This window comes from Taudactylus pleione, unplaced genomic scaffold, assembly GCF_031769625.1.
Source record: "Taudactylus pleione unplaced genomic scaffold, aTauple2 ptg000347l, whole genome shotgun sequence".
In the NCBI taxonomy this organism is placed as follows: Eukaryota; Metazoa; Chordata; class Amphibia; order Anura; family Myobatrachidae; genus Taudactylus; species Taudactylus pleione.
In genome coordinates this window covers 2966419-2992946 of record NW_028284748.1, presented here as the reverse complement: position 1 = coordinate 2992946, position 26528 = coordinate 2966419, and the positions used below count along the sequence as shown (strand labels likewise).

Below are 26528 nucleotides of genomic sequence, written 5' to 3'. Positions count from 1 at the left end.
TTTTCTGGCAAAGCTCTTGATCCTGCCCCGTTACCAGACTCCACCCCTCAACAGTCCCCACCCCTCAATAGACTCCACCCCCATTAGGGCTGCTTACAGAAATTTCCCGGGCTGTTTTTTTTACCCAACCCGCCCCTGTCCCTGTGCAATGCTCCGGCTGCACCACCGCTAGTTCTCAGTGCCAAGCGGGGGGGGGGGGGGGATTTTTGCAGGCTGGAGTGCCCAACAAATAAAGCGTGGGGAGAACACTGTTTGGTAGACTAAGAAATAAAATATGTTATTCCTGTTGTAAATGCATTGCAAAAACTCTCTGGCCCTTCACCATTTAAAGTGTCCATTGAGCTGAGGATCAGCTATAATTCACATGTCCTGGTTTGCTGTTAAGAGTATTACAGCCTTCTATTCATTTCAGAACATTTATTGGGCTTCTGTATCTTGCTATCAATAATTCTTATTTGCTGTTTTCCTTTGTTTTAGAGTTTTATCCATCCAGACAATATAATGTAGCTAGTACAACAGCTACTACTACAACTACAATACATTGGATTACTACCACGACCACAGGGAAAACAACTTCTGCAACCATATTAACCCACAGGAACACATCTACATTACCTCCAACAATTGAAATTCCTGCCGATGTTACTACAGCGGTTTCATCACAATTGCCAGTGGTTGGCACTGAGAGTTGTGAGGCTGTAGAAGCCCGTGACATAATGTGGTTCAAGACTCGACAGGGACAAACAGCAAAACAGCCATGTCCTTTAGGTACAGTCGGTAAGTCTTTACCTATGTATTTATAATCACGGAAATGCTGCGATTATTAAGTATTTGTTTCGAGGCAGATAATTATATTGTTAATGAAAATAGCCTGCTATGTACTAACTGAAACTTGCAGGGACAGCTGTCGCAGTAACCACTGTCCCTGCTATTTATATTTCTGGCATTTTGTAGAAGTCATGTGCACAGTGTGTGGTACCCGAGAAGCTGGGAGTACCTCATGCTAAGTACTTTTATATATGTAAATATATTATCACATTAAGAGTCACCTAGTATAAATATATATGTATTGAATTACCCTTGCATGCCATTATTTATGTACAAGAGGGCAAGGTCGCTATCCTTATTACAGTATATACATTTTGTCCCCATGGCACTCAGTTTTAGTGCCGTTTATGGACTTCTGCAAGTTCACCCCAGCCAGAAGGTGTTTGTCCCTTCCAGCAGCTCAGTTAAGCCAGCAGAGCGTCTTGTGGCAGGGACTCACTCAAGTGACTAGTATAGGGGAGCCTTCTCTCCCTGTTGGTACTAACGGGAGCCTGGCACTAGTGATGGGAAATGTAGATCATTTTGGTGAACAGTTCATTATGATCTAGTTCACTGAAAAGAATAGTTCAAAGGATCAGTTCATGTAGTTCATTTAGGTCTTTACATCACTGACTCTGAAACACTGCTGAGAGAAGTGATTGGAAACCTAGAACTAGTCTATTACACAAACAGTAGGGATTTCAACTACTAGCTCATTAGGTGAGTTATAGTCTTGTTCAAATGGTCAGCTATGTTTAATATGTCTGATCTTTTAATATTTAAAAAAAGCAATATATAACAAACTACTAGTAGTAGTGACATGTTTAGCTCTGCAATGTTAATTTAATTGTTGTTATATTTTTTATTTCCATAATATACAAGTGAGAGAGACCCAAATTCAGAGTATTGTAACGTGTCACTTTTTTTTTCTTTTAAAATACAGTAATTACAAGGAAAAAAACTTTGCCTCATATTTTAATTGCACCCATTAATGTCACTTAATGCACACCAGAGCTACTGTAGATTAACAATAGGGCGGGTGGGATTACAGCCTCCACATAAAAATAGGGGATGGTCTCAATATGGACAAGTTCTTTACCTGTCCTCTTTAGAATGTTTTATACATCACATCTATAAAATTGAGCTCAGTACAGTAAAGAAAGGAGGAAGATGTATCAAACCTTAGAGAGAGAGATAAAGTAAAGAAGTTATGCATAGTCTATCTCTCTTGAAAGTTTGCTACATCTCCCCCTATGTCTTGTAGAGTAAACGGAAGTACAGTATATACAGTAGCATGCAGCACTCAGCACTGTGTCTTAAGCTGATTAGGAGTGTATCTTGTGAATTTATATACTAGGAGAATGAATCCTGACAATCCTGACATCAGATCTATACAATGCATATGTCTGATCACAGCAGTGCCACCTGTGGTCGTTTAGCAGTACTGACTCATAACTGTATGTGAGAGAGCTAATGGGGAATGTATCATGTGACTTTTGAACTACTCAATGAGTCATCATGACAATATATTTCAATCAGCTCCACATGAGTCACTGAGTCACTGACCTATTCGAACTAGTGAACTAGAATGCCTGAATCTAGTTCAATTAGCTGCACAGTCACACACATAGCAGTGCCACCTGTGGTCGTTTAGCAGTACTGACTCATGCCTAATGGAGCTGCTGTGCTCTCTCTGTCACTCACTCTGTCTAACTCCTCCCACTTGTTTTAGATCCTGATGAACTGTTCTTTGCCAGAGCTGTGAGCTGAGTGAACTAGTTCATTTTGAAGATCAGTTCATTTTGAACTGATCATTCGTGAACTACCCATCACTACCTGGCACTAGGGTTCGGCGGGAAGGAGATCCTGCACGTGTTGGGGCTGAGCACAGCACCCGACCGTTGGGAGTCCTGAAGGAGCTGTTAGAGGAATGGGACCTTGTGCAGCGGCACTAACCAGAGTCCCCGCAGTTGAGAGTGGTGAGGGAGAGAATCAGTGGAGCCGCATGTTAGGACAAATTACCGTAGCTCAGTGGCTGTGTCCCTGTGACTGATGCCAGCACTTGTAGCAGGTGGCTGGAGAGTGGAAGCTACACTCTCTGCATCAAGAGGCAGGCTAAAATTGTTCTGTCATCTCTATCCTGTTCGTGTCCACTTTGTTTAGTCCCTGTCACCTCTATCCTAGAGATATCAATAGATCTATATTTACATACAAACTTGTTTGGACAGGGGACCTAGCGTTCTATTTATATATATATATGTATATGTGTGTGTATATATATGTGTGTGTGTGTATATATATATATGTGTGTGTGTGTGTGTGTGTGTATATATATATATATATATATATATAATATATATACATGAGATCTATCTATGTATATATATATATATAGATATGTATGTATATCTATCTACATATAAATATAAATCTATATCCATATTTATATATATATATATTTATAGATGGATGAATATTAAATTTATGTCAGAAAAGGCCATCTTATGATGGGTGGGGGGGGCAAATTACTGTCTTGCCCCTGGTGACAAAAATCCTAGTTTCGGCCCAGAGTGTTTAAAACAGCCAATGGTTTACTACCTTTATCTTGTGTCATACACAGGGCTGGAGAGACCAGGAAATGGCAGAGTGTCTGCTGTTACCTCCTATGCAGTAGTGGAGAAGCTGATGCAGTGATGCAGGGGACGAGAGAGGAACCAAAATGGCGTCCTCCCGCGATTCGTGGCTTCGGTCACGGGTCTTTCCAGGGGTCCCCTAGTGGTATAGACTGCCTATCCCACGTCTCCAGCCTGGCAGTGAGGGTCCTGATAGGGTACGGTGGTTGTGGGCGCCAATATCGGCGGTGATCACGGAAATGTCGGCCCGGGCGCCAATATCGAGGCCGGGGCTTCTGGAGGCCGTGAAGGTCCCGGAGGTGTAAGTCACTCCTGGGTTCCAGCCAGGAGGTCAGTGGGGCCCCGTGCGGGTAAATGTGAGGAGAGGACCCTTTGTATCAGCAGGGGTCAGCGGGAACAGGCTGTTTTGCGGGGTATTTTAGGGAGCTGTAAGGAAGCACGTCTATTCTGATTGCCAGTCAGCCCTCGCCCCTCCATTATATTTGTAATAATGTCGCCCACCTCTGAGCACCTTTGCATTCTCCTACTACTGTATTTGTGCCTCCTACAGTGATGGGGCAAATTCAAGATGTGGTTCAAATAATGATTTATACCAGGGCCATAGCTGGGAGATGCACATCATGATGTCACGCCAAGTGGACAGGACTACCGGAACAATTAAGTAGCTGATTATTTGTCTTCACGACACTCTGAGTGATTTTGAAAGCAAGTAAGCTGACCAGGCAACCTGCAAGCCAAATGTAGGTGCCTCTAGGAAGCGAGGGAGACACCCCCTAGACTCTAGTCTATGCCCTGGACAGTGGAACTACTTGCTCATCTTAGTTTTGGCCCTGACTTATTCAGTGGTAATATTATGTTTTGATATTTGCATCCAAGGACTATATTTGTGTTTTCAGCCATTGTCTGGCTTTGTATGCTGTTGTCCAGCTCTCTCTGTTAACTAGTCTAGTATTCCTAAGTACAACTGCATTTCAGGTTTCCCTAGTTGTATTCCCAGGGCTGTAATAAATGGGAGTGAAAGAGATGTAAAGGCACAATGGATGGAATCTGTATGAAACACCGCTGGACCTAAGACCGGCGGATGAAATACCGACGCCGGAAGGAGGGCAGCTGAAGATCCCGTTGGGGAATGTAAGGCTACTGCTAACCCTCTACCCCCCCCCTAACCCTAACTCTCTCTTAGGGGTGCCTAACCCTAACCTCCCCCCCTAGTACCTAACCCTAACCTCCCCCCAGTGGTGCCTAAACCTAACCCCCCCCCTCTGCATCCTAAACCTAACCATCCCGGGGGGGCGCCTAAACCTAACCTCCCCCGGTGGCGCCTGACTCTAACCCCCCCTTCCCTAGCCTAAACCTAAGTCCGGCATTTCGTCCGCTGGCTTCCTAACTACATCCCCAATGGATAGCTAGATTAATGCTCTAGCACTTTTACACTGAACAGAACATGATTACATAGCCAACCAGGAGCAAAGGAAGTGGTGCTACCGACATGTGTGGTAAAGTGACCTCACCTTTAACCACTTAACTGGCTATTATTTTTTCCAAAAGTCGCTCAGAAATTGTCAGGTTTTTATGATTGAATTAGGTCAAGGACATCTATTTCTAACTTATCCAACACAATTTTATAAATAATAAAAAAAAAAAGTGTTTGAAACGCATAACATTAATATCGGTTTTCAACATATAGGCCACGATATATCAGAACATTGATGAGTGGATCATGAGTGGATCATCGCTACATCACGACTGCATTTCCTCGGGGGCCAGGGCTGGTTCAAAGTTTCTTGGCACCCTAGGCATAGCTTCAGGCTAGCGTGCCCCCCTTCAGTAAAGCTGCTAGCTACAGAATGAATCCATGGAGAGTCTGTAGCAGCTAAATAACTTAATAAACAAGAAAATCAGTAGGAGGGGAGATGATTGTCTGGAGCATATTAATAATATTCACTGATGGGGTAGGTGAAGAGCACTTCCAAATCATTAAAAAAATATATGGAGGGGGCACAGGTAGACATGGAGTGGGCACATAAAGACATGGAGGTACAGACAGCCATGGGGAGCACAGACAGGCATGGTGGAGGCACATAAAGACATGGAGGAGGCACATAGAGACATGGAGCGGGCACAGACAGGCATGGAAGGGGCACAGATGGGCATGGAGGGGGCATATACAGGCATGGAGGGAGCACAGACAGGCATGGAAGAGGCACATAGAGATATGGAGGGGGCACAGACAGACATGGAGGGGGCACAGACAGACATATCATCCCCCTCCTCTTGATTTTTTTTGTGTAGTAGCCCCCTTCCCATCTGTTCAATATCATGCTGCTCAGCCCCCATCAGTAATTATCAGACACCCCCTCCCTCTTAGTAACATTTAGTAACAACCATATTTTGCCAACCCCCCCTCACCTCTCCCACAGGTTGCATGTTCTCCCCTTCATTAATCATATCCCCCTTTCCCTATATGCCACCCCTTTAGTTTCCTTACAGTTCTGCACTCTCTCCTCTCCGCTCCATCACAGCTACTCAGACACAATCATCGGCGGTCGGTTAAAGGAAGGAAGGCCTTGCTGAGTCACAGCAGGGGCGATACTGGCATCTGAAGAGGAAAGGCTGCAGAATTGAATCTGAACTCAGCACAGCAGAGCCAGGAGGGGTCCGCAGCTTTGCTAAGGTGAAACTCTCTCAGTTTCACTTATAGGGAGCAAAGAGGTATACACAGGGGCGGGGCCACGTGCGTGCAATTTACTGTGGGAAGTTGGAACTTATTGGTTCATTGTGTGCTATCTTCCAGCGTCGCTCAAAAACCCTACCCCCGGCCCAGCCCACCCTTGCTGTGGAGCAAACTTGTCTGGCTGCTGTTCCACAACTGTAGCAGCGGTGAGCGGCTGGGTGCGATGTGCACAGAAGTTGCTGATCCCTCACCCCCGAGCCGTAGAAGGGGCGCTGAAAAAAAAAAACAGGCTTAATTTTCTTGTTAGGGAGACGCAGTGAGTGCCACCCTTAAGGTGCCGACGACCTTAGGCAGCTGCCAGGTATACACTGGGGGTCTGAGGGCTGCTTCATTTACATTTCCCCAGTGGCTGCTCCTCTCTCCAGCAACCGGGTGGGGCTCTTGCCATGGAGCCTGATCAGCAGTGATTGGTAGCACGGCAGACACTGAGTGAGGATGCAGAGGGGCCGGGAGGTCCCTCTGCCATTGACGACTACTGGAAGATTATCTTCCATCAGCTGCCCAGTGGGCATTTCTGACTGATTGTACTGTTTGTGACCATGTTAGGTAACGCACAGCCTGGCATGGTCGCAAACAATGTAAACATGCCATGGAAGTGGTTAAGTGATCAACCATATTGAGCATCTGCAGCTATATAAGAGCAGGCAGCAGTGTAAGTACCACCCAGTCCTGTAAGGAAAGAAGCTTGCTAGTGTGCCAGACCCCAAGACAAAAGTAAGCAGCTCAGAACTGGCATGTGACTGTGCCATCTTTGACTGTGCCATCTTTTATGCAAAAAACACCCTGGTCTGGGGCATGAGAGTGGAACTATCATCAGGACGCGCCGGGAAGTGATACATTTCCCGATGCTGGCGGCCCGGACAATCTGCAAAACATCATGACGACATGCGCTTAGGAGACTGGGATGGCACAGGGCGCTTCAGAGCTATGTTATGGCACTGGTCAAGATAGGGTCCAGGGGCTATTATCATTTGTACATACATATTCTCAGTGCTATTTTTTAACAGGAACTCAGTTCCTGAACCTCTCATTAACTATGACGTAAAAAATTTATTTTCCATAAGTTAAGTTTTATTTTAAAGGCCCTCTTTTGAGTGCCTTCTTTTCTAAATACTATATATATATATATATAGATATATATAGATATAGATATATATATATATATATATATACTCGAGTATAAGCCGACTTTTTCAGCACATTTTTTGTGCTGAAAAAGTACCCCCTCGGCTTATACTCGAGTGAAGTGTAGCGCTGACCGGACGGAGTTCGGTCAGCGCTACACAGCACAAACACACAGCCGCCGGAGCCGGCAGCTGCGTGTTTGCTGTAATCAGCAGCCACTGAGAGTCTCCAGCTGCTGCTGCTCCCACTGCGGGAGCCATCTTCTGGCTCCCGCAGTGGGTAATGGGAGACACGTCGTCATGCCATGCAAAGCGGCCGGAGGAGCGGATAGCGGCGGGACCAGGAGCGGGAGTTTCAGGTAAGTGATTTCTTTTTTTTTATTCTGATCACATCTCTCTCTACTGGGGGGGGGGGGACTACAGGGGGCACTACCAGGGGGCTATTACTACAGGGGGCACTACCAGGGGCACTAAAAGGGGGGATTACCACTGGGGGAACTACCAGGGAGGATTACTACAGGGGGCACTACCAGGGGGGGATTACTACAGGGGGCACTAAAAGGGGGGATCACCACTGGGGGCACTACCAGGGGACAATTACTACAGGGGGCACTACCAGGGGCACTAAAAGGGGGGATTACCACTGGGGGAACTACCAGGGGAGGATTACTACAGGGGGCACTACCAGGGGCACTAAAAGGGGGGATTACCACTGGGGGAACTACCAGGGGAGGATTACTACAGGGGGCACTACCAGGGGGGGATTACTACAGGGGGCACTAAAAGGGTGGATCACCACTGGGGGTACTACCAGGGGGGGATTACTGCTGGAGGCACTGAAAGGGGGGATTACCACTGGGTGCACTACCAGGAGGGATTACTACTGGGGGCACAACCAGGGGGAATTACTACTGGGGGCACTACCAGCTGCTGCCATTTCCCACACTAGGCTTATACTCGGGGTAAAAGTAGGTACCTCGGCTTATATTCGGGTCGGCTTATACTCTAGTATACACGGTATATATAGGTTGAGTCTCCCATATCCAAATATTCCGAAATACAGAATATTTTTAGCATGACTGAGATAGTGAAATTTTTGATGGTTCAATGTACACAAACTTTATTAAGGCACAAATTATTAAAAATAAAGTATAACATGACCTATAGGCTGTGTGTATAAGGTGTATATGAAACATAAATGAATTTCATGTATGTTCACAAACTGTTTGAGCCACAAAATTATTGAAAATATTGTATAAAATTACCTTCAGGCTGTGTGTAGAAGGTGTATATAATTCATAAATGCATTCTGTTCCTAAGACATTTCAATATGGTATACAAATATTCCAAAATACGGAATATTCCGATATCCAAAATACCGTTGGTCCCAAGCATTTTGGATATGGGAGACTCAACCTGTATATATAGCATTGTTTTTCTGTAGCACCACCTCCAGTAGCTCCACCCACAGTTCCTGAACCTTTTTTTTCTAAAATAGCCCTGCATATTATTATTATTGTTTAAGGGGTGACAGCCTCATTATTATCTTTACCAAATATTACATATTGTAGGCATATGCATATTTACACACAGAGTTATATACTCCTACTATAAATTAAAATGTTGTCAATTTCGCTTGTATGAAACACTAGTTACGGGTTTAGATTTAATTCCCTCTCTAAAATGCATGCCCAAAAGAGCACTTTTTGAAACCACAGTGCTATGGTTGCATCTTATACTGCATGACACTGCTATGTATTTTCATAATTGATTATCATTATTAAATACCATTGTTCTGTTTTTCAGATTAATATTGTAATGTTGTCAAAATCATAAGAACCTTTAGCGCGCAATAATCAATGTAAAGCCTGATTCAAAGTTGTACAATATTGTGTCATTGTACACAGCAGCTGTGCAATACAGCTAATACGCTTAAGCTTACTCAGACTGGCTGCCGGATCTCTTTTCCCGGGGCCAGGAAATCTGTGTAGGAAGGCCAACACAGGAAATCTGACCTCTGCACGCCTACAAAACGGGGACAACACACCAGTGTTTTGTAAAATGGACCACGTAGCTGTCTCTGCCTCCAAATGGCTGCAGCTTGTCAATCATGCTGCGACTAGGGGGCGTTGCAAGCAATCTTGTAGACACTGATTGGCACATGCGCAATACAGATCCTGCACATGTACCTATCAATAACCATCGGAGGTGTACACAAATCCAATGATCTCTAAATTAGCGGGAATACAAAATACCAATATCTTGCCAATATACATGTAGCAGCTATTATGTAATCAGACTGTGGGGCATATTTATCAAACCCATTATTCATAAACTTATGCAGAAACTCCAGTTTCTACATTATTTATGTATCTCAGCTATGTAATAATAGCCTATTGCAGGAGATTTCACAGAACTGTAGACCTTCGGAACTACAGTCTTTTTTCTGAGTTTGTCCCCATTGGATCGATCCCTGTACTGCAGCCTCTGACCAGCTGTGGTAACTGACACTGCCAGGTGGGTCTGATCATGGGCGCCGAGAGGGGGGTTAGCGGGTACAGTTTACCAGGGGCCCAGGCTTGCTAGAGTCTGGCGTCGCCCCCCCCCTCCCTCACAGCAGCTCAGCACACAGCTTGTGCTGGGCTGCAGTGTGAGACTGCTCGCGGCTGCTGTAGCCGCCGGAGCATTCTCCTATGGCTGTGGGGGGGGGGGCATGGCGTGGGGTGTGGCCATGCCTTCCGTGATTAGGCCATGCCCCCTCCTTTACCAGGGCCCTGCTCTCTACGGCCCTGGGTCTGATTCAGAGTTGGGAATAGAGTAAAGGGGAGCATCCACTAGGCGATAGTAATGATTGCACAATTACGACATCGTAATTGTGCAGTCGCTCATTAATCGTGCACTATAATCATACCTCCCAACTGTCCCAACATCCAGCGGGACAATCCCGTTTTTTTGGGACTGTCCCACACGCGGGCCGCAGTGTCCCGCAATGGGGGGGAAGTTGAGGGAAGCATACACCGCTGCTCTGCATAGCAGAGCAGCATGTACGCAGAGCGAGAATAGATGCTGTGCGTATGCGCTAGGCCACGTTCCTTTCATATAGGTCACGCCCCTTGCTCTTCAGATGTTGGGAGGTATGCTATAATGTCAGAAACGACCAGCGATGCGCGCTCCCGCTAGTCGTTTCCGACATCAATCATCGCCTGAACATGCCGATAACGACAGATTGGCCATGTTCGGGGATGATGGAGGATGCCTACACTGAACGATTTGCAGGGATGGGGAACGACGGTACGATTACGATGCCGTAATCGTACTGTCTTTCCCTAGTCGGCATGTGGATGTGCGCCTTAAGAAATAGCAAGTAACTCTGTACCTGGACAAACCATGCTGCAATGCAAGGGGTGCAAATACATACATACTTTTTTTTTTCATTTGTGGGGTAAATACTGGCTGCTTTTGCATGTAGGGCCTGATTCAGACCTGCTCGCTAAGATGCATACTCTCGATGGTATGCATTGTCTGCATGCATATGCATTGCAGTGCTCATGTGCATACCTTAGCGAAAGTTCACAATGCATTTGCTCGCTGCACATAGACAGCCCAGCAGAGTGAGTGACAGGGGAAGCCGATTGTAGGTAGTAACAGGGGCTGGCCATTAAAAACGGGGGAGTGGAGGTGCAAACGCAGGCATGCCTGAGCATCTCAATGGCGTTTTAGAGGTGTGCATAATTATAAGACAGCATCATAGTACACGTCACCTGGCTTGTTTTTACACTGAAGTGCTTGTGGCAGGGTATGGTCAACCTCAAGCGCTGCGATAGCATCCGATGTACCGATGGTTGCATACAGTTCCTGGACATTTACGTGCACAAGTGGGAGTCTTAAAACAACCTGGTGGGTGTCTGCATACACTTGGTTTGTTCTCTAAGAAATACGAGGCGTGCTAATGCATTTCTGTGCAGCAGCACTGCTTACGCAATTTGCATACACATCGTGCGAGTGATCGCATCTAGCGAGCGGCTCTGAATCAGGCCCGTAGCCCACAAATGCTGGACAGCTTTATTTTTACACTGCAATTTAGGTTTGCTGAATTCAAACATGCTCAATTTACCCAGCGAAAGATGTCATATTGTTAGGGAGATTTCTTGCTCTATGGAAAAGCACACATTTTACTTTGGGGATTTGAATTATGCACCAACTCTGATATGGTGGAGATTCACCATATAGAGGACTGTGAACTATAAAGCACAGGCAAAGAAAAATGAATTTAAAAATTGTAAAGCCATATTCTGCAGAATTGGCAACTAAGCTTCCCCCTGCATACAAATAGACCTCTCAATCTTGTCTCCATGGCAACAATCTTCAGGTGAGTGGAGGATGCTGGGAAATTTGCTTAAAGGAGAATCTGCTATGTATACACACTACGTAGTTTTATTTTTTTCTCCCGAAATACTGCTTGGTCGATTTTGGGCACTAATATCGCGATTATTGATAACTGGGTCCCTATAGCAATTACAATCCACTAGTGGTGTTTTGGACTATATAAAGTGATTTCAGTATAGGTGTACCATATGTGGACACATCTGTTATAAACTATCCAAGATACCTTTGCCAAAGAATCATCCACAGAAACAGATGTCCTGAATACAGAGAGGGGGCTGCCTATATTTTGTAGCTTCTTAAATCAAATGTATTGACCACATACTACACATATTCTATAATTAAATGTCACTGAAAACATGTATCTTTTGTGCCTAAATTAGATACATTGGTTGCTAATTACTCCTGCTTTGCATAACAATTTTTATTCAATTGTAGTACTTGGTGAATGAATAATTGTACAACAGAGTGCAATGCTTCATTACCTGAGATACCATATATTGTAATAACAGGTTTGGACGTTGTGCTCAGTGTCCCGAATCCCAATATAGCATATAGAACAAATGTTTTGCATGCTATTGCTGGTATAAAAATAATAAAGTAAAACAAAATAACAACAATTTGAAGCCAATTAGAAATTGCTGGTCAGATGGTGTTACACTATGCACCTACAGAAAAATGTATATTACCAGTCATTTATATAGCGCACAATATTCTGCAGCGCTTTACAGAGAATATTTGACCATTCACATCAGGTGTACTACTCCGCAAATCATTTACAAGTCTAAAGGAATGTAGAAAGGTAATACAAGGGAGATGTTACGTCTATGGTACCAACTATACGTTGGATCTGTTCTCACTCTAGCCTCTAGGATATCCACCTCTACAATGAAGGGGCATTGGGGAACAAAATGAGTCAGAAGAACTGGTGCTGAGCTGAAAACCTCATTTTCTTTTCACACTTCCACAGGGGACACAGGCTTAGGCCATGGGTATAGGGTGGATAAGGAGAAGTCTGGGCACCAACTAGTTCAACTTCTTCACCCACAGCCTCGGCTCCTCCCTCCCTATACCCCGCCCAGATCCTCAGGCAGGCCAATTCAGTTTGGTGCCCTGCAGGGCACATGTTAGAAAAAAATAGATAAAGTAAACAAAAATTTAAATCTATGAGCGGGCAGCGACAGAAAAACCTATCGGACACCCACACTGCCGCTCCACCGACCCTCGGCGGCCGTGGCACTGGCGAGCGGGTCAGTGACCTTGATCGGTCTCCCAGCACACTGGGGGGACCCAGATGCTATTGAAGGGAGCACAGACGGTGCTCTAAGGTAAGGGCAGCTCCCTGATTACAGGGTGCCATGCTGCAGTGGCTGTTACCACCCGTGTGAGAGACCAACGGTGGTGCTGATAGGGGTTGCCCAGGCCGCCTGGCACCTACACTAGACTACCAAGACACAGGCAATGGGGCGCTTCATTAGAAGCAGCCATTGCCCTGGGGGATATGGTTCAGCTAGGATGAGGTAGTCTCTCCCCATTCAGCCCCTCCCCCACTCCCATGGCACGCTCCCTCACTGCAACAGCCATGCCACAGGGATTCTCCCTCCTCTCTTCTCTCCCAACTGAGACACTGAGCAGCCATTTTAAATGGTGCCAGCTTCAGTCAGTCTCTGGAGAGCAGTAAAGGGCTCCTGTCGCCCTGTATACCTATTCCTCTGTGGTCAGGTTATACACTACACTCCTTCCTACCGACTGGGGTTTGGATTGTTGAGCATTAACTGCCCATTTATACAGCATTGAATGTTTCTGTGTGCAATTTGTGTTCAGAAGTACAGTTTATTTTTTTTATTTTTTTTCCAACATATTTTTATTGAGGTATATTAAAATGAAAATACACAAAAAAAGGCAAGGCATTGCAGACCTCTTAACAAATACAGCTTTGTCAATATAAAGTAAATCAACTGGAGGCCTTTCACAATCAGTGTATATAAACATACCAATATTTTCCAGAATTTTATATATTTAACTAATCGTTACTATAATATAGAGATTTAGACATTTATAATCATCTCTATTAGATAATGTTGAAATAGAAATATAACAACTTCAACCTTAACCTGTGCTCATCTACACCCTAGGTCGTCGATCCATCCATGGGATAAAAGATAAAATTACAAATAGAGAGAGAGAGAGAGAGGAAAATACAGATGTTTGGCCGTGATATAGGAAGACGGACAATTTAGGTGGTGATAGGAGTTTGGTTATCTAATAATTGATAGGAGTACCACGAAGTGAATTGAAAGCACCATTGTATTGCTAGTTTAGTTGAAGGGGCTAGTGTTTGAATATATTTACCCCAGCACTGGAAAAGCGCAGGGGTTAAAGTTTCCTTATGTAAAGATGCTTCCAGCCAATCCATATTGAATAAAAAGAGTAGTCTAGAAGTGGCCATACAAACAGTTGGTGGTGAGTCATGGATCCATTGCTGTAATATGGCCTTCCGACCCACTGCGGATAGAATTACTATTAAGTTTTTTATCAAATTTGGGAATTTCGGGTTGGTCAGCTAGATGGCCAAATATAGCCCATGACGCAGTACACCGAAAAGGTATGCCCAGCACCCCAGATCCATAATGATGTAACTCGTTCCAAAACTTCCTTATGTGTCGGCATTCCCAAAGGCAATGCATGATATCTGCGTCTTCAATTGAGCATTTGGTGCATGTTGACTCGTCCGATATACCCATCAAGTGGCGTTTTTTGGGTGACAAATATGCCCTATGTAGTAATTTATATGCCATCGCTTGGTAGGAGCTAGCAGGAATGAGTTTTAAGTTAATTTGAAATGTCTCCAAAATTAAACCCGGAGACATAGAGGGAATCTGGGAGGACCACTTATCCAACTCTAAAAGTTCAGTCTCCGGATCTATTTCTGTGCGTATACGTGTATATATTGTTGAGCTGGAATATGTAGTTGTGTGTGTGAGAGAGTCTAAAGGGTTCGCATAGTCCTGCTCATTTAATTGGGAAAGGATAGAACGTAGATAATGGATAGCTTGGTAATAATAGAATTTGTGTTGGGGTCTAAGTCCATATTTTTCCATGGCTTCATTAAAGGTGAGGGGGAGGTGTGAGTCGTTTAAGAGCGTACGTAAATTTAAGATTCCAGAAGAGAGCCAGGCGGAAAAGGGCAATGATGCCTCTCCCTTCTGAAAGTCCAGATTGCCAATAAAAGGGAGTACTAGAGAGTGGAATTGTTGGAGTTTAAGTTATTTTCTATAGGATTGCCATGCCTGAATGGTTGATGTGATAAGAGGGTTATTGAGATTAAGTGATTGCAATCTTGACACCCGTATATGTAGTAAATAGCTAAGGGATAGAGGAGCACATAACTGGGACTCTAATCCAACATCTGTGTATATATTGTTTCCAGTGATCCAATCTATAGCGAAGTGTAGAAGACAAGCTAAATTATACTGTCTAATATTCGGTAGGTTCACACCCCCCTTAGTATGGTTTGAGACAGGTTTTTTTGGCTAATTCTAGGTCTTTTATTATTCCAGATAAATTTAGACACGGTGGCATTGAGTAAAGATAGATCTGATTTTGTAAGTATAAGAGGAGTCATCTGTAGGATATATAGCAGTTTTGGGAAACAAGCCATTTTAAATAAATTACAGCGTCCTAACAGGTTAATAGGTAGATTTTGCCACAAACTAAGTTCGGTTTTTATTTTGCGAATAATTGGATCAATGTTTAGGATATATAAATGGGTCAAATGAGATGGAATTGCCACCCCTAAATAAACAAGGTGATTGTTTGCCCACTGAAAAGGAAATGTATCACCCCATCCCCTCTCCACCTGTCCAAATATGGCCAAAGCTTCTGATTTCTCAAAATTAATGGAAAAGCCTGCAAAGGAGGAGAACCTATTTATGGCCCTAATTAAAAGAGGGATGGATTGTCTGGGGTTGGACGTAAATATGAGGAGGTCGTCTGCAAATGCTGTGACACGTATCTCTTGGTTGCCAATTCTAATGCCAGCAAATCCAGGCAGTTGTATAATATATCGAATAAAGGGCTCTAAGGCCAGGTTAAAGAGGAGGGGCGAGAGAGGGCACCCCTGTCTAGTGCCCCTTTCAAGGTGAAATGGAGGAGAGGTCACATTATTTACCACTATGTGGGCAGTGGGTGTATCGTAGAGGGTTTTTATTAAATTACAGAAAGCTATACCAAAGCGTTGATGGTGCAATACTCTTTCAAGATGGGACCATACTATTTTATCGAATGCTTTTTCTGCATCTAAATTAACGAGTATGTTATCCATAGCTTTGTGCACATGTTATTGCGGCTATAGCAGTTCGTATTCCTTGTACCGATTGCCTATTCTTAACAAAACCAAGTTGTGCAGGGGAAATTAGTTGGGGCAGGTACGTCTGTAGACGATTAGCCATCAATTTAGTTAGAATTTTAAAATCCTCGTTCAACAAGGAGATGGGGCGGTACGAGCCCACCAGGGCTGGGTCTTTGCCAGGTTTCGCTAATACAATAATTGTAGCTTCATTGAATCTGAGAGGGGTCTCTTTAGTAGTGAGGATGTGGTTATAGAGTTTAGTCAACGTTGGGGTTAGTTCCTCCCGGAGTGTCTTATAAAACTCTGCTCCAAAGCCATCAGGGACAGGGCTTTTGTTATTTGGGAGGGATTTAATGGTGTCAATTACCTCTTTTTCTGTGATGGGATCATCAAGGGATTCCCTCGCTTCCCGAGACAATTCAGGAAGACAATTCTTTCAAGAAGGAGTGTCCCTGGCTGATGTCATCTGGGCCCCTGGTGTATAGTGATTTGTAAAAGTTTGCAAACTCAGCGCAGATATCAGTCGGAGTGGTAAGGATAGCATTAGATTTTTTTATGGCGTTCACCTAGGTCTTAGTATGTGGGCCTTCAATAAGATTGGCCAATAACTTCCCTGATTTGTTTCCCCATCTATGGAATTTATTTCTCTGATAGTCATGTTTGGTTTGGGCTTGTTCAGTGAGAAACGTGTCATATATCTGTCTAGCAGAGAGGTATGCTTCCCTGTGTATAGGATTATCAGACCGTTTGTAGGTCCGATAAGCTGCTGTGAGTGCAGAGCTTAGCTCTTGCAGACGGGTGGTGAAGTGTTTACGTTTGGAATGGAGATATGAGATGATATGTCCCCTAAGGACGGCTTTGGAAGCCCCCAAAATAGCGGCGTGTCCGCTATATGTGGTGAATTGTCATTAACATAGGTCAGCCATGTGTGTTTAAGAAATAGAAAAAAATCTTGGGATTTATTAAGGTATGCAGGAAAACGCCAGCACTTGGAGAAGTGTCGGGGCAGAGCTAGTTGGATAGTCATAACTATCAGGGCATGATCCGATATAATAATGTTCTTAATGGATGTATTAGTGACTTTATGGAACAAATGTTTGGATATAAATAAATAGTCAATACGAGAGTGGGTGGAGTGTGGGTGAGAATAAAAAGAGTAGTCTCTTTGGAGTGGGTGAAGCACACGCCACGGGTCTAGTAAATCTAATTGTGTGCAAAAGGAAGAAAGAAGAGAATAGGAGTGATCAGGGACTTGTGTACTCACCCCAGATCTGTCCAAGGATGGATCGACAACTGTATTCAAGTCACCCCCCAATATAAGATTTTGGCTGCCCCAGGAAAGAACCTTCTGCAAAAGCGCTGCAAAAAAAATTTGATTAGAGGTATTCGGAGCATATACATTAAGTAGAGTATAGACTACGTCATCAATCTTGATATCTAATAAAATATATCTCCCATCGGGATCTAAGTATTTCCTGCAAATGGAGTATTGTAGATTTTTACTGAGTAAAATGGCCACACCCCTGGTTTTGTTACCATACGGAGCGGAGATACAATCCCCGATCCACCTGGCCCTCAGTGAATTTCTGGGATCATCGATCCAGTGGGTTTCCTGGAGAAAAATTATATGTGGAGACATACGACCAAGATGTGTAATCACCTTCTTACGCTTGATAGGACTATTAAGTCCTTCAACGTTCCATGATATTATATTAAATGGTAGAAGTTTAACATCTCTCTCTACAGATGGTTGAGATGGGGAAGGTTTGCTCATGTTAACCTACTCCCACAGCTGGAAACGGCAAAAAAATAGATTCAAGAACATAAAGGGGTCCCTTCCTATCCCAGCACGAGAGGAAAGGCAAGCCCCTGGAAGATCTGACCTCCAGGCACAGACAAGCACAAAATATCTCAACATGTAACAAAACAATAAACATAAAAAAATTGTGTAAAGAAAAAAAAAAGTGGTATTTCGTGTACATATGTGGTTAATCTATATATCCACAGTGTGGCCTATATTCAAAAGTAAGACAGGCAAAGTGAAATGCAAGAAGATTTAAATGCAGGTCAGTCAAGTGTCAGGACACAAAAAATGAGCTTTTGCTGCAGCTGGATCTTCGAAGAAGAGTGGTTTTCCTCCCTCAAACACCCGCAACCTGGCCAGGTATAGCAGAGAGAACTTGACGTTATTATCGAATAGATGCTTGCATATCGGGGCAAAGTCTCTGCGTTTGTTAGTGACGTGAACAGAAAAGTCTTGGAACATGAGGAGACGTTTCCCCTTGTATGATAGACTGGCTGTTTTACGGTAATGATCCAGGAGTTTAGTTTTATCTGCGTAATTTAAAATTTTCATTATAACAGGACGCGGGCGATCAGAGGTGTTTTTGCGATCTGGCCCAATTCTATGTGCCCTCTCAATGGCCAGTGGTACCCCCTTTAAGTCCATAGCTAGTTCCGGAATCCAATTAGAAAGGAGATCTAATGATTCGTGACCCTTTATTGATTCTGGGATGCCTATGACCCGTAGGTTGTTGCGCCTGCTACGGTTCTGTAGGTCATCCAGTTTGTCGGTGAGGATAGCAATGTCCTTATGTTGAGATTCAATGGTTTGTTGGACAGTGCTCCGGTCGTCTTTTAATGTTGATACCCTCTGCTCCATTTCGTCTAGACGAGTAGAATGTTGGGTTAGTTGAGATAAAGTAGACTCAATAGCTTCTTTGATTCCTGCAAGTTTTTCAGAGGACCCAAAATAGCAGCAATATCAGCAGGTTTCATCTTAGATGTTTTAGAGTTGATTGATGATTTGCGTTTGCGGTAGCTGGTGGAACGAGTGATAGAGCAGTCTGAGTCAGGGGAATTTCCACCGGGGGTATCATCTCGGGGGGCTTGAGTAGGGCCAGTAGGGGTCATCGAAGAGGAAATTAGAAATTTTTTCATAAAGGATGTAAGCTCAGGATCAGAAGTGTATTTGTGTTACGCAGAGGTTATTAAGGCCACACACATGGACATATCCGAAGAGGGTCTACATGAGGAAATTTGAGTTGAAAGATATAGACTTGGGTATTGCCGAAGATGTCATTTCAGCACAGACCTGGGAGAGGAGCTTGGTGTCACTTTTGCATGCGTGTAATTACAGCAGGTTGCCACAGGGGGGAGCCAGAGCCATACACATAGTAATAAACTGAGGCAAGTGACAAGGGAGCTATGGCAGCACCCCACCTCCTCCAAATAGAACGACAAGAGAGAGGTGGAGTGGGATCCCCACCACACTGTCCCAGGAGGGTTGCAACGGTGCAAGTCCAGGGGGCTCAAGAGCTGGTCAGCTGACTTTCCACAGCTCTGCAGGATGTAGAGTGAGCATCCCCAGCGCACCGCAGGAAGAGAGGTCGGGTCTCCGTCGGCCGCCCAGGACACAGCCACAGTCGGCAGAAAGACCGGGCAAGGCTCCGGAGGTGCAGGTGAGTTTACCCTATATAGGAGGAGGAGTGAGAGCGGGGGGCGCCGTGTCAGGAGCCCAATCAAAGATGGCGGCCGGGTGTAATCACCCGATTGAACCTCCGTCGGCAGTCCCAATCCCGGCTCCTCAAGGGCATCAGGAGGTGGGAGGCAGCGGCGCCAGTGTCACCTGGTGAGGGGTAGGCTGCAGGGTTGCGGCGGTCCAGCGATAGTCGCTGGATGTGAGACCGGTCAGAGCCACTAATTGAGGCCCCGGCTTCTTGCCACAGGTAGGCCGCGCCTTGTAGCAAGTCATTGGAGCCCTCCGGCGCTCGCAAGTAGATGCCAGCAGAGTGGGTTAATTAGTGATGAACCCCCATATTGGGGTTGAGGGTGGGGAATCCCCCCAAAAAAGCCCCCAATGTGGGTATTTTGCAGGAGCTGAGGCGAGGCACGTCTTCTCAGCCTGCCGATCAGGACACGCCCCCGTACAGTTTATTTCTAAGTTTCTTCTGACAGTTTAGTAAATCCCTTGCCTGTAAAGCCCCACTTATTGTGGAGTGAGGTCACATTCATTGCACTTCCCCTTTTCTTGCACACTGTAGACAGGGGTTGCCCTCTTTGGGATTCCACACGGGGAACAACCTTCAGTCAACAACTTCCGTGAGCCGGGTGCCGTTCAACTTTCTGGATCTCTGAACAATTGTCAGAGCTCTCTGCCTGGCGCTTCTGCTCCTACAGCCTAGTCCGGTCCAAGTTCAATCTGATAACACGACTGCCATCGTCTACATAAACCATCAGGAGAGTCGCGTTCTCATCTGGGCAGTGTTTCATTCCCCTTCTCTGTCGGTAGTCTTCCTTCGCAGAGTCCGGGAAGAGAGCTTCTTCGGCCACCTGGGCATCTGCCCAGGCAAATCAAGGCTTTGTCCAGACGCCTTTCAGATCCTAGTTCTTCACTGATGGTAGCCAGACATTGCCTTGGTGGCATCTCGGCACGAACACAGACTACTGAGGTACTGCTCCAGTACCAGAGTTCCGGGAGCCCTTCATGTAGACAACTTGCTGGTCCAGCAGGAATTCATTCTGTCGTATGTCTTCCCTCCGCTTTCGTGGACTCCACGGGTCCTTTGCAGGCTGCAGTGGGACGGAGGAATTGTAATCCCAGTTCCCTCATATGGGCCTTGGTGAGCTTGATATGCAGATCTTCTATCAATGATCTTCTGTATCTTCCTTGTGGCTGGATCTTCTGTGTCCAGTCCCGTGCTTCTATCTGTAGCTGGTCATTCAGAGGTCGACGGTATTGCAATTCGCACGCAGACTGAGCTATTGTTTGCCATTGCGTATGCAAGCTGTGCGATGCCGCAGCGACCATGGAGGCCCATTGCAGATCGATTGACAGGAAGTGACCATTTGGGGTGTTGACGGGGGCGTTGTTTTGGAAACGCAGACGTGCCTGGGCGTTTGAATGCCGTTTCATGAGCGTGCATAAATTAGCCACTGCAAGTGCATACGCAGCCCTGCGTGGCTGAAGAGCTCTCTAGGCTGCTACTGTTACTTGATATCTCTTCCCTTAGCAACTAAAAGTATAAACAAAAATGGCAGCTGCTCAATCAATCTAGCAGCACTAATCCGGTGCATGAAAGGGAGGGGTCATACTAAGTAGAAAAAGGAGGGGGATTTAACCCCCTATTGTTCCCCAGCACACTGAATAGTACTTGCAACAATATATGAAGACTATATGGTAATAGAAATTCAGAGATATTAGTTGCATGCATTTGCAAATACATGGAAAGCTGCTAGGCTGCTTTGTAAAAATACAAACATAATATGTGATGTAAAAAGCAACTATGTGTATTAAGTGGTGATGCCATGAGGGTGCCCAGCCAGACCAGCCCCGGGGGCCTTACGCCCAAACGCTCACCCCAAATGTAAAATATACCAATTATAAGGCCTCATGATAAAGGCACATATATATTTTGTCAAATGTAAGGCCTCCTGATAAAGGCACATACATAAATGCATCCACATTGAGAGCCAGCTTACCTGGGAGTCACCCCTGGGAACTCCAACTAGCACTACTAGAACCAGCATGCCCTACCAATGCTGGCTCCTTCATGCATATTATTTTTGTATTTTTTTATGTAATATTTCACATATATTTTAACCCCTTATTTCAACACTCATTAATTAGTCTTACACATCTATACTTTACACTGCACTGTCACTCTTTTTCCATTTTTCGTGTGATGCCCTGGGGGGTCCTGGGCTGGACGTTTTTCGGGGTGCACTGCGCCCCGGACGTGAATCTCCTAAAGTTAGGGACTGCTAGTGACAGAGAAGCCGTAACGAGGCCTAGCAGCTTTCCATGTATTTGCAAATGCATGCAACTAATAACTCTGAATTTCTATTACCATATAGTCTTCATATATTGTTGCAAGTACTATTCAGTGTGCTGAGGAACAATAAGGGGATAAATCCCCCTCCTTTTTCAACTAAAAGTATACTAAGCTAAATTTATACAGGCATGTAGGGTCTCATTGATTCAAAAAAGACTCCAAAGTTGGTGTACCAGAGTTTGCACTGGACAATGGGGGTCATTCAGACCCGTTCGTGAGCAAAGGATGCTCGCAAACGGGTCGATGTTGCCCCACTGCGCATGCGCACGACGGAGGGAGCTCCGTCGTGCACATGCGCGAGACCCGGACTGCGACAGCCAAGCTGTCGCTCCGGGTCTCGCACCAAAGGGGGCGTGCTGTCGATGTTGATTGACAGCACGCCCCCTTTGGTGGGCGTGCCGGGGGCGTGGCGGCCAGGCGGAGGTGTTCCCATTGAACGCCTACCGTCTGAAGCCGGCCCCACTGACATTACTAGTGATGTCAGTGGGAGTGATTTTGGCTCTGATAGAGCCAAAATCACTCCAGGGCTTGCGGCAGCGAGACCCTACCGCAGAGTCTCCGTCGCAAGCCCGATGGTCGCGATGGTCTTGACCATCGCGACCATCATCATGGACGCTCGCTATAGCTGTGGGTGGTCACCCACAGCTATACGAGCGTCCAGGAGGACGCTCCATTTTCATGGAGGAGGGCCCTGATTCAGAGCGAGCGCTCTGGTCAGAGCGTCAGGCTCTGAATCAGGCCCAATGCCCATGTTATTACATTCTAGGCCCATGAAATATGTCTGGGCCCAATACCTGTCAGTGAACACGTGACCAGGCTTACGTATTCTTTACCTTTAGCCCCGTTCCCCTTCCTGAAAGCTATTTAGTGCATACCGGTTCTCAGTTGTTCCCAGGATTTATGCAACAGTCAGAGATGTTTATAATGGTGGAATATAGGATTCCGAAATAGGAAATATGAATTCAAACAGATTGTCAAGCCATGTGCAGTACAGCAACAGTAAGATAGATACAGCACCAGATTAGTATATTGGCAATGAGAATGGGTAATGCATTGAATAATTGTCATGGTGAATTGCCAATTTTCCATACATTTCAATGTGTGGATAAAGCCGTGGCCACATCAGGCAAATTATGCCCATTTATTGACCATGCCAATGCGTCATGCCATACATGCTAATAGAGTCTTCCAAATGGCAGACCTCTTAGTTTGATACCTCTATACTAATGTGTTTACCAATGCCATAATAATACATTTATAATATTTGACAAGTTTTTATGTGAGTTTTTGAAACTGTTACTAAAAAGGTGCAAATAAATAAAATGCGATTGACTGTGGATTATAAATGGTTAAGCTATTAATTGATATACATGTTATTTGTGACTAACTATACTTGGTTCTTTGTTGCATTAGTTGCATTTAGTATGTCTGCTACTGATCCAGTGTTAACATTGTTACTCACAGTTTGCTGTTTTCTTGCAGGTGTGGCAACCTACACTTGCATCACTCCTGATGGAATATGGAATCCACAAGGACCTGATTTAAGCAATTGCTCTTCTCCATGGATCAGTCATATCGGGCAGAAGGTGAAAATTTATACAGTAGAACATTTATGAAACAACAACAGGAATCTGAGTGCAAAGCTACAATTGTATATAAAATAATGCCAAATGAATAACCAAAAATATATACTACCTTATTAGAGGCCTAATTGGCTGGTCGATAAGATGTCTTTGCATGACACTTGGTAACAGGGCAACCATCACAAATATTGTGAACCAGTTATACTTATTGACAGTGCAGTACATATATGCAATGATGGATGAAATTTGCTTTAGACCAATTTCATGTTTTGGTGTTTTTCAAATTGACACAAATGCACTTGTGACTCCTAGGCTTGTGGCACCCAGAGAGTGTAGTTTACTGAATTTACATTTGATGTTTTGAGGGCCTTTCTTCTGAAACCAGTTGTGTGTTGGCCCATCCTTAGCGTGCATATGCATGTGGCTGTGCGCAACTGCCGGCAGTTTGTTAGTGGGGATAGTCACCACGGAACTGTCTGTGAGTGTGTAGCCGAAAGCATACAGGTGCACCTGGCTGCGTGCAGCTGTTCTGGGCGGCAGCTGAGGTTCTGGGCGGCAGCTGAGGTTCAGAGGTAGCATGATGACAATCGGCTGGTCGGGTCACTTGTCATTGTGCAGTGGTAGGAGGCAGCTGGCTGGGCAGGACTGCCTCGTGGATTGTATCTGTCCTGCTTGCCTTATTTTGCCGACTCCTAGGCTAGGGAGATCGAGCCAGGAAGAACAGAGCAGAAGGAGGAGTGACTGAGCATGAGGAGTTGAGATGGAGCAGTGGAGGCTAGTGGTCAGTGAATACCGGACACCAATGGGGACGTCCCTTCTATGTACTGCCGGGAATTGGGAAACAATCACCTGTGATCAGTGGTGCCCAGAAGAAGATAAAGAATGCGACCCGGCCGGCTCCCCTGGCAAGAGTAGATGTCTGGAGCATAAGCTACAATTGCTTCATCCTCGCTATGCCCCTGTCAGTTGCAGATTCTTTGTTTATCACATCCCTGAGTGAGTCTATTTTCCTGCAGAATGGACCTTGAGGCATGCACAGTGCGAATTAGATGCATGAGCGGTTTACTAATAATTGCTCAAATCCGTAAATATCGGCATTGCATACAATCCACATTCCTTGCTGCAGTTCCCTCCAGACCCTAAAATAGAAAATTGTGTCCCTCTTTGGTGCTATTGAATGAGACGGAACATAAGAGGTAGGCATTTGTGGCTGCAAAGTACTCTGGTTTCTGAGCTGCATTTTTTACTACTACTGTATAATAGGTGAGGCTGTATTATATATTAGATGTGGAGCTAATTTATCATAATAAAGGCAATGTATACTTCTAATAAATTTAACATATTGGATACCTCTTATCAATGAGATATGTAGAATAAGGACAAAATAAGCGCACCAAGATTATCAGCACAGTGCCCACTTTTAATTGGCGCTCGCTCTGAATCAGGGTTTTTTTTTTTTTGGTGACCACCCACAGCTATTGCGAGCGGCCAGGATGATGGTCGCGATGGTGAAGACCATCACGATCATCGGAGCTTGCGATGAGACCCTTGTGGTAGGGTCTCGTGGCCGCAAGCCCCAGAGAGCTTCCGGCTCTAATAGAGCCGGAAGCTCTCCCACTGACATCACTGGCGATGTCAGCGGGGCTGCCCACAAACAGCAGGCGTTTGCTTGGGAACGCCTCCGTTTGTGAAGCCACCCCCCCGCCACGCCTACAAAATGGGGCGAGCTGTCGTTCAACATCGACAGCCGCCCCTTTTGTAGTGAGCCACGGAGCGAGAGAATTTCTCACTGTGGGGCTTGCGCACGCGCAGTGCGGCCGCTGCGCATGTGCAGAGCCCTCCATCGACCCGCTTGCGAGCGGGTCTGAATCAGGCCCTCTGTCCCTTTCCACATGTGCAATTTGCAACTGTCCAGGCAAAATCATCACATTTGTGAGTTATGGAACAGATGTACTAAGCTCTGGAAAGAGATAAATTGGAAAGTGATAAACTACCAACCAATGAGCTCCTAACTGTCATTTTTCAAACACTGCCTGGAAAGTGATAGAGCTTAGTACATCTCCCCTATAATGTTGTACTACTATGTGGCTGGCATCCAGAGTACTATATGAATGATATACATATTTGCCTTATTCAATATTATGCTGTTTGAAAAGGGGTGCATTTCTACATGCTGTATGGGAACTATTTTTCATGCTGAACGGAGGATTCAAAATATTATTTTAACTCACACATTTTCATTGACAGAATTTTCCTTTCTTCTTAGTTGAAATCACTAGAAACAGCTGCAAATATTGCAAGAGAGCTTTCAGAGCATACAAGAGGTCACTTAAATGCTGGAGACATTACATATTCTGTTCGTGCTATGGATCAACTGGTGGATTTGCTGGATGTTCAGCTGAGAAATTTGACTCCAGGTGGAAAAGATAGTGCAGCACGAAGCTTAAATAAGGTAATTTCTAGATATAAAAATGTATGTGAAATTGAAAATTATAATTTCTGGGTTTAGAACATGAGCCCATACCTTGACTTTGTGGTTTTTACAGGGGACATTCAGACAATGTAGGCTTGTTCACTCCAAGCAGCAATATGTACTGTATGTCTTCTGAATCAGAGCCTGTATGAATTAGGGGTCTATTTATTAATAATTGCAATGGCACCACAAAAAGCAACATAAATATTGCTGTAATTAGGTGATTAGGTGATTTTTTTAAATTAAATGTATCCTCTTGGAAGTCTGGTTAAAACTCTGGTACTAGGTGGTGCTTTTCCCCTCCTTGGGATGCCGGCAAGGAGTCCACACAGTGTGCAGGGAGACATGACTTGGAGGGAATCCTGTGAAGCCTCTTTAGCCTGATTGACTGGTGTAAATCAGAAATCAGTGGTATCCCTATTTTAAATAGGAAAATGCGGTGATAACCCCTTTGTCTGGGCTCAAAAGCTACAGAAAGGAGTTATCATAAATAAATTTTTTAATTTGTACCAAAGATTTAGATTTGAAGGCAAATGGAATGACGCAGACCCTGGTCTAGGCACTCCCGGAACATTGGGGCGATACACAACCCCCAATTGGGCGCAG

General features: G+C 44.9%; 1 protein-coding gene across 7 annotated transcripts in view; it reads left to right on the top strand.

Moving 5' to 3' along the window:
* ADGRL3 (adhesion G protein-coupled receptor L3) overlaps positions 1-26528 on the top strand; it is a 558102-nt gene that overhangs the window by 137299 nt on the left and 394275 nt on the right. For all 7 annotated transcript variants that reach the window (XM_088444095.1, XM_088444094.1, XM_088444093.1 and 4 more), the window contains 3 exons: positions 478-777; positions 23349-23452; positions 25716-25901. In XM_088444095.1, coding sequence (XP_088300221.1) covers positions 478-777; positions 23349-23452; positions 25716-25901 — 590 coding nt within the window. The remainder of the gene's footprint in view (positions 1-477; positions 778-23348; positions 23453-25715; positions 25902-26528) is intronic.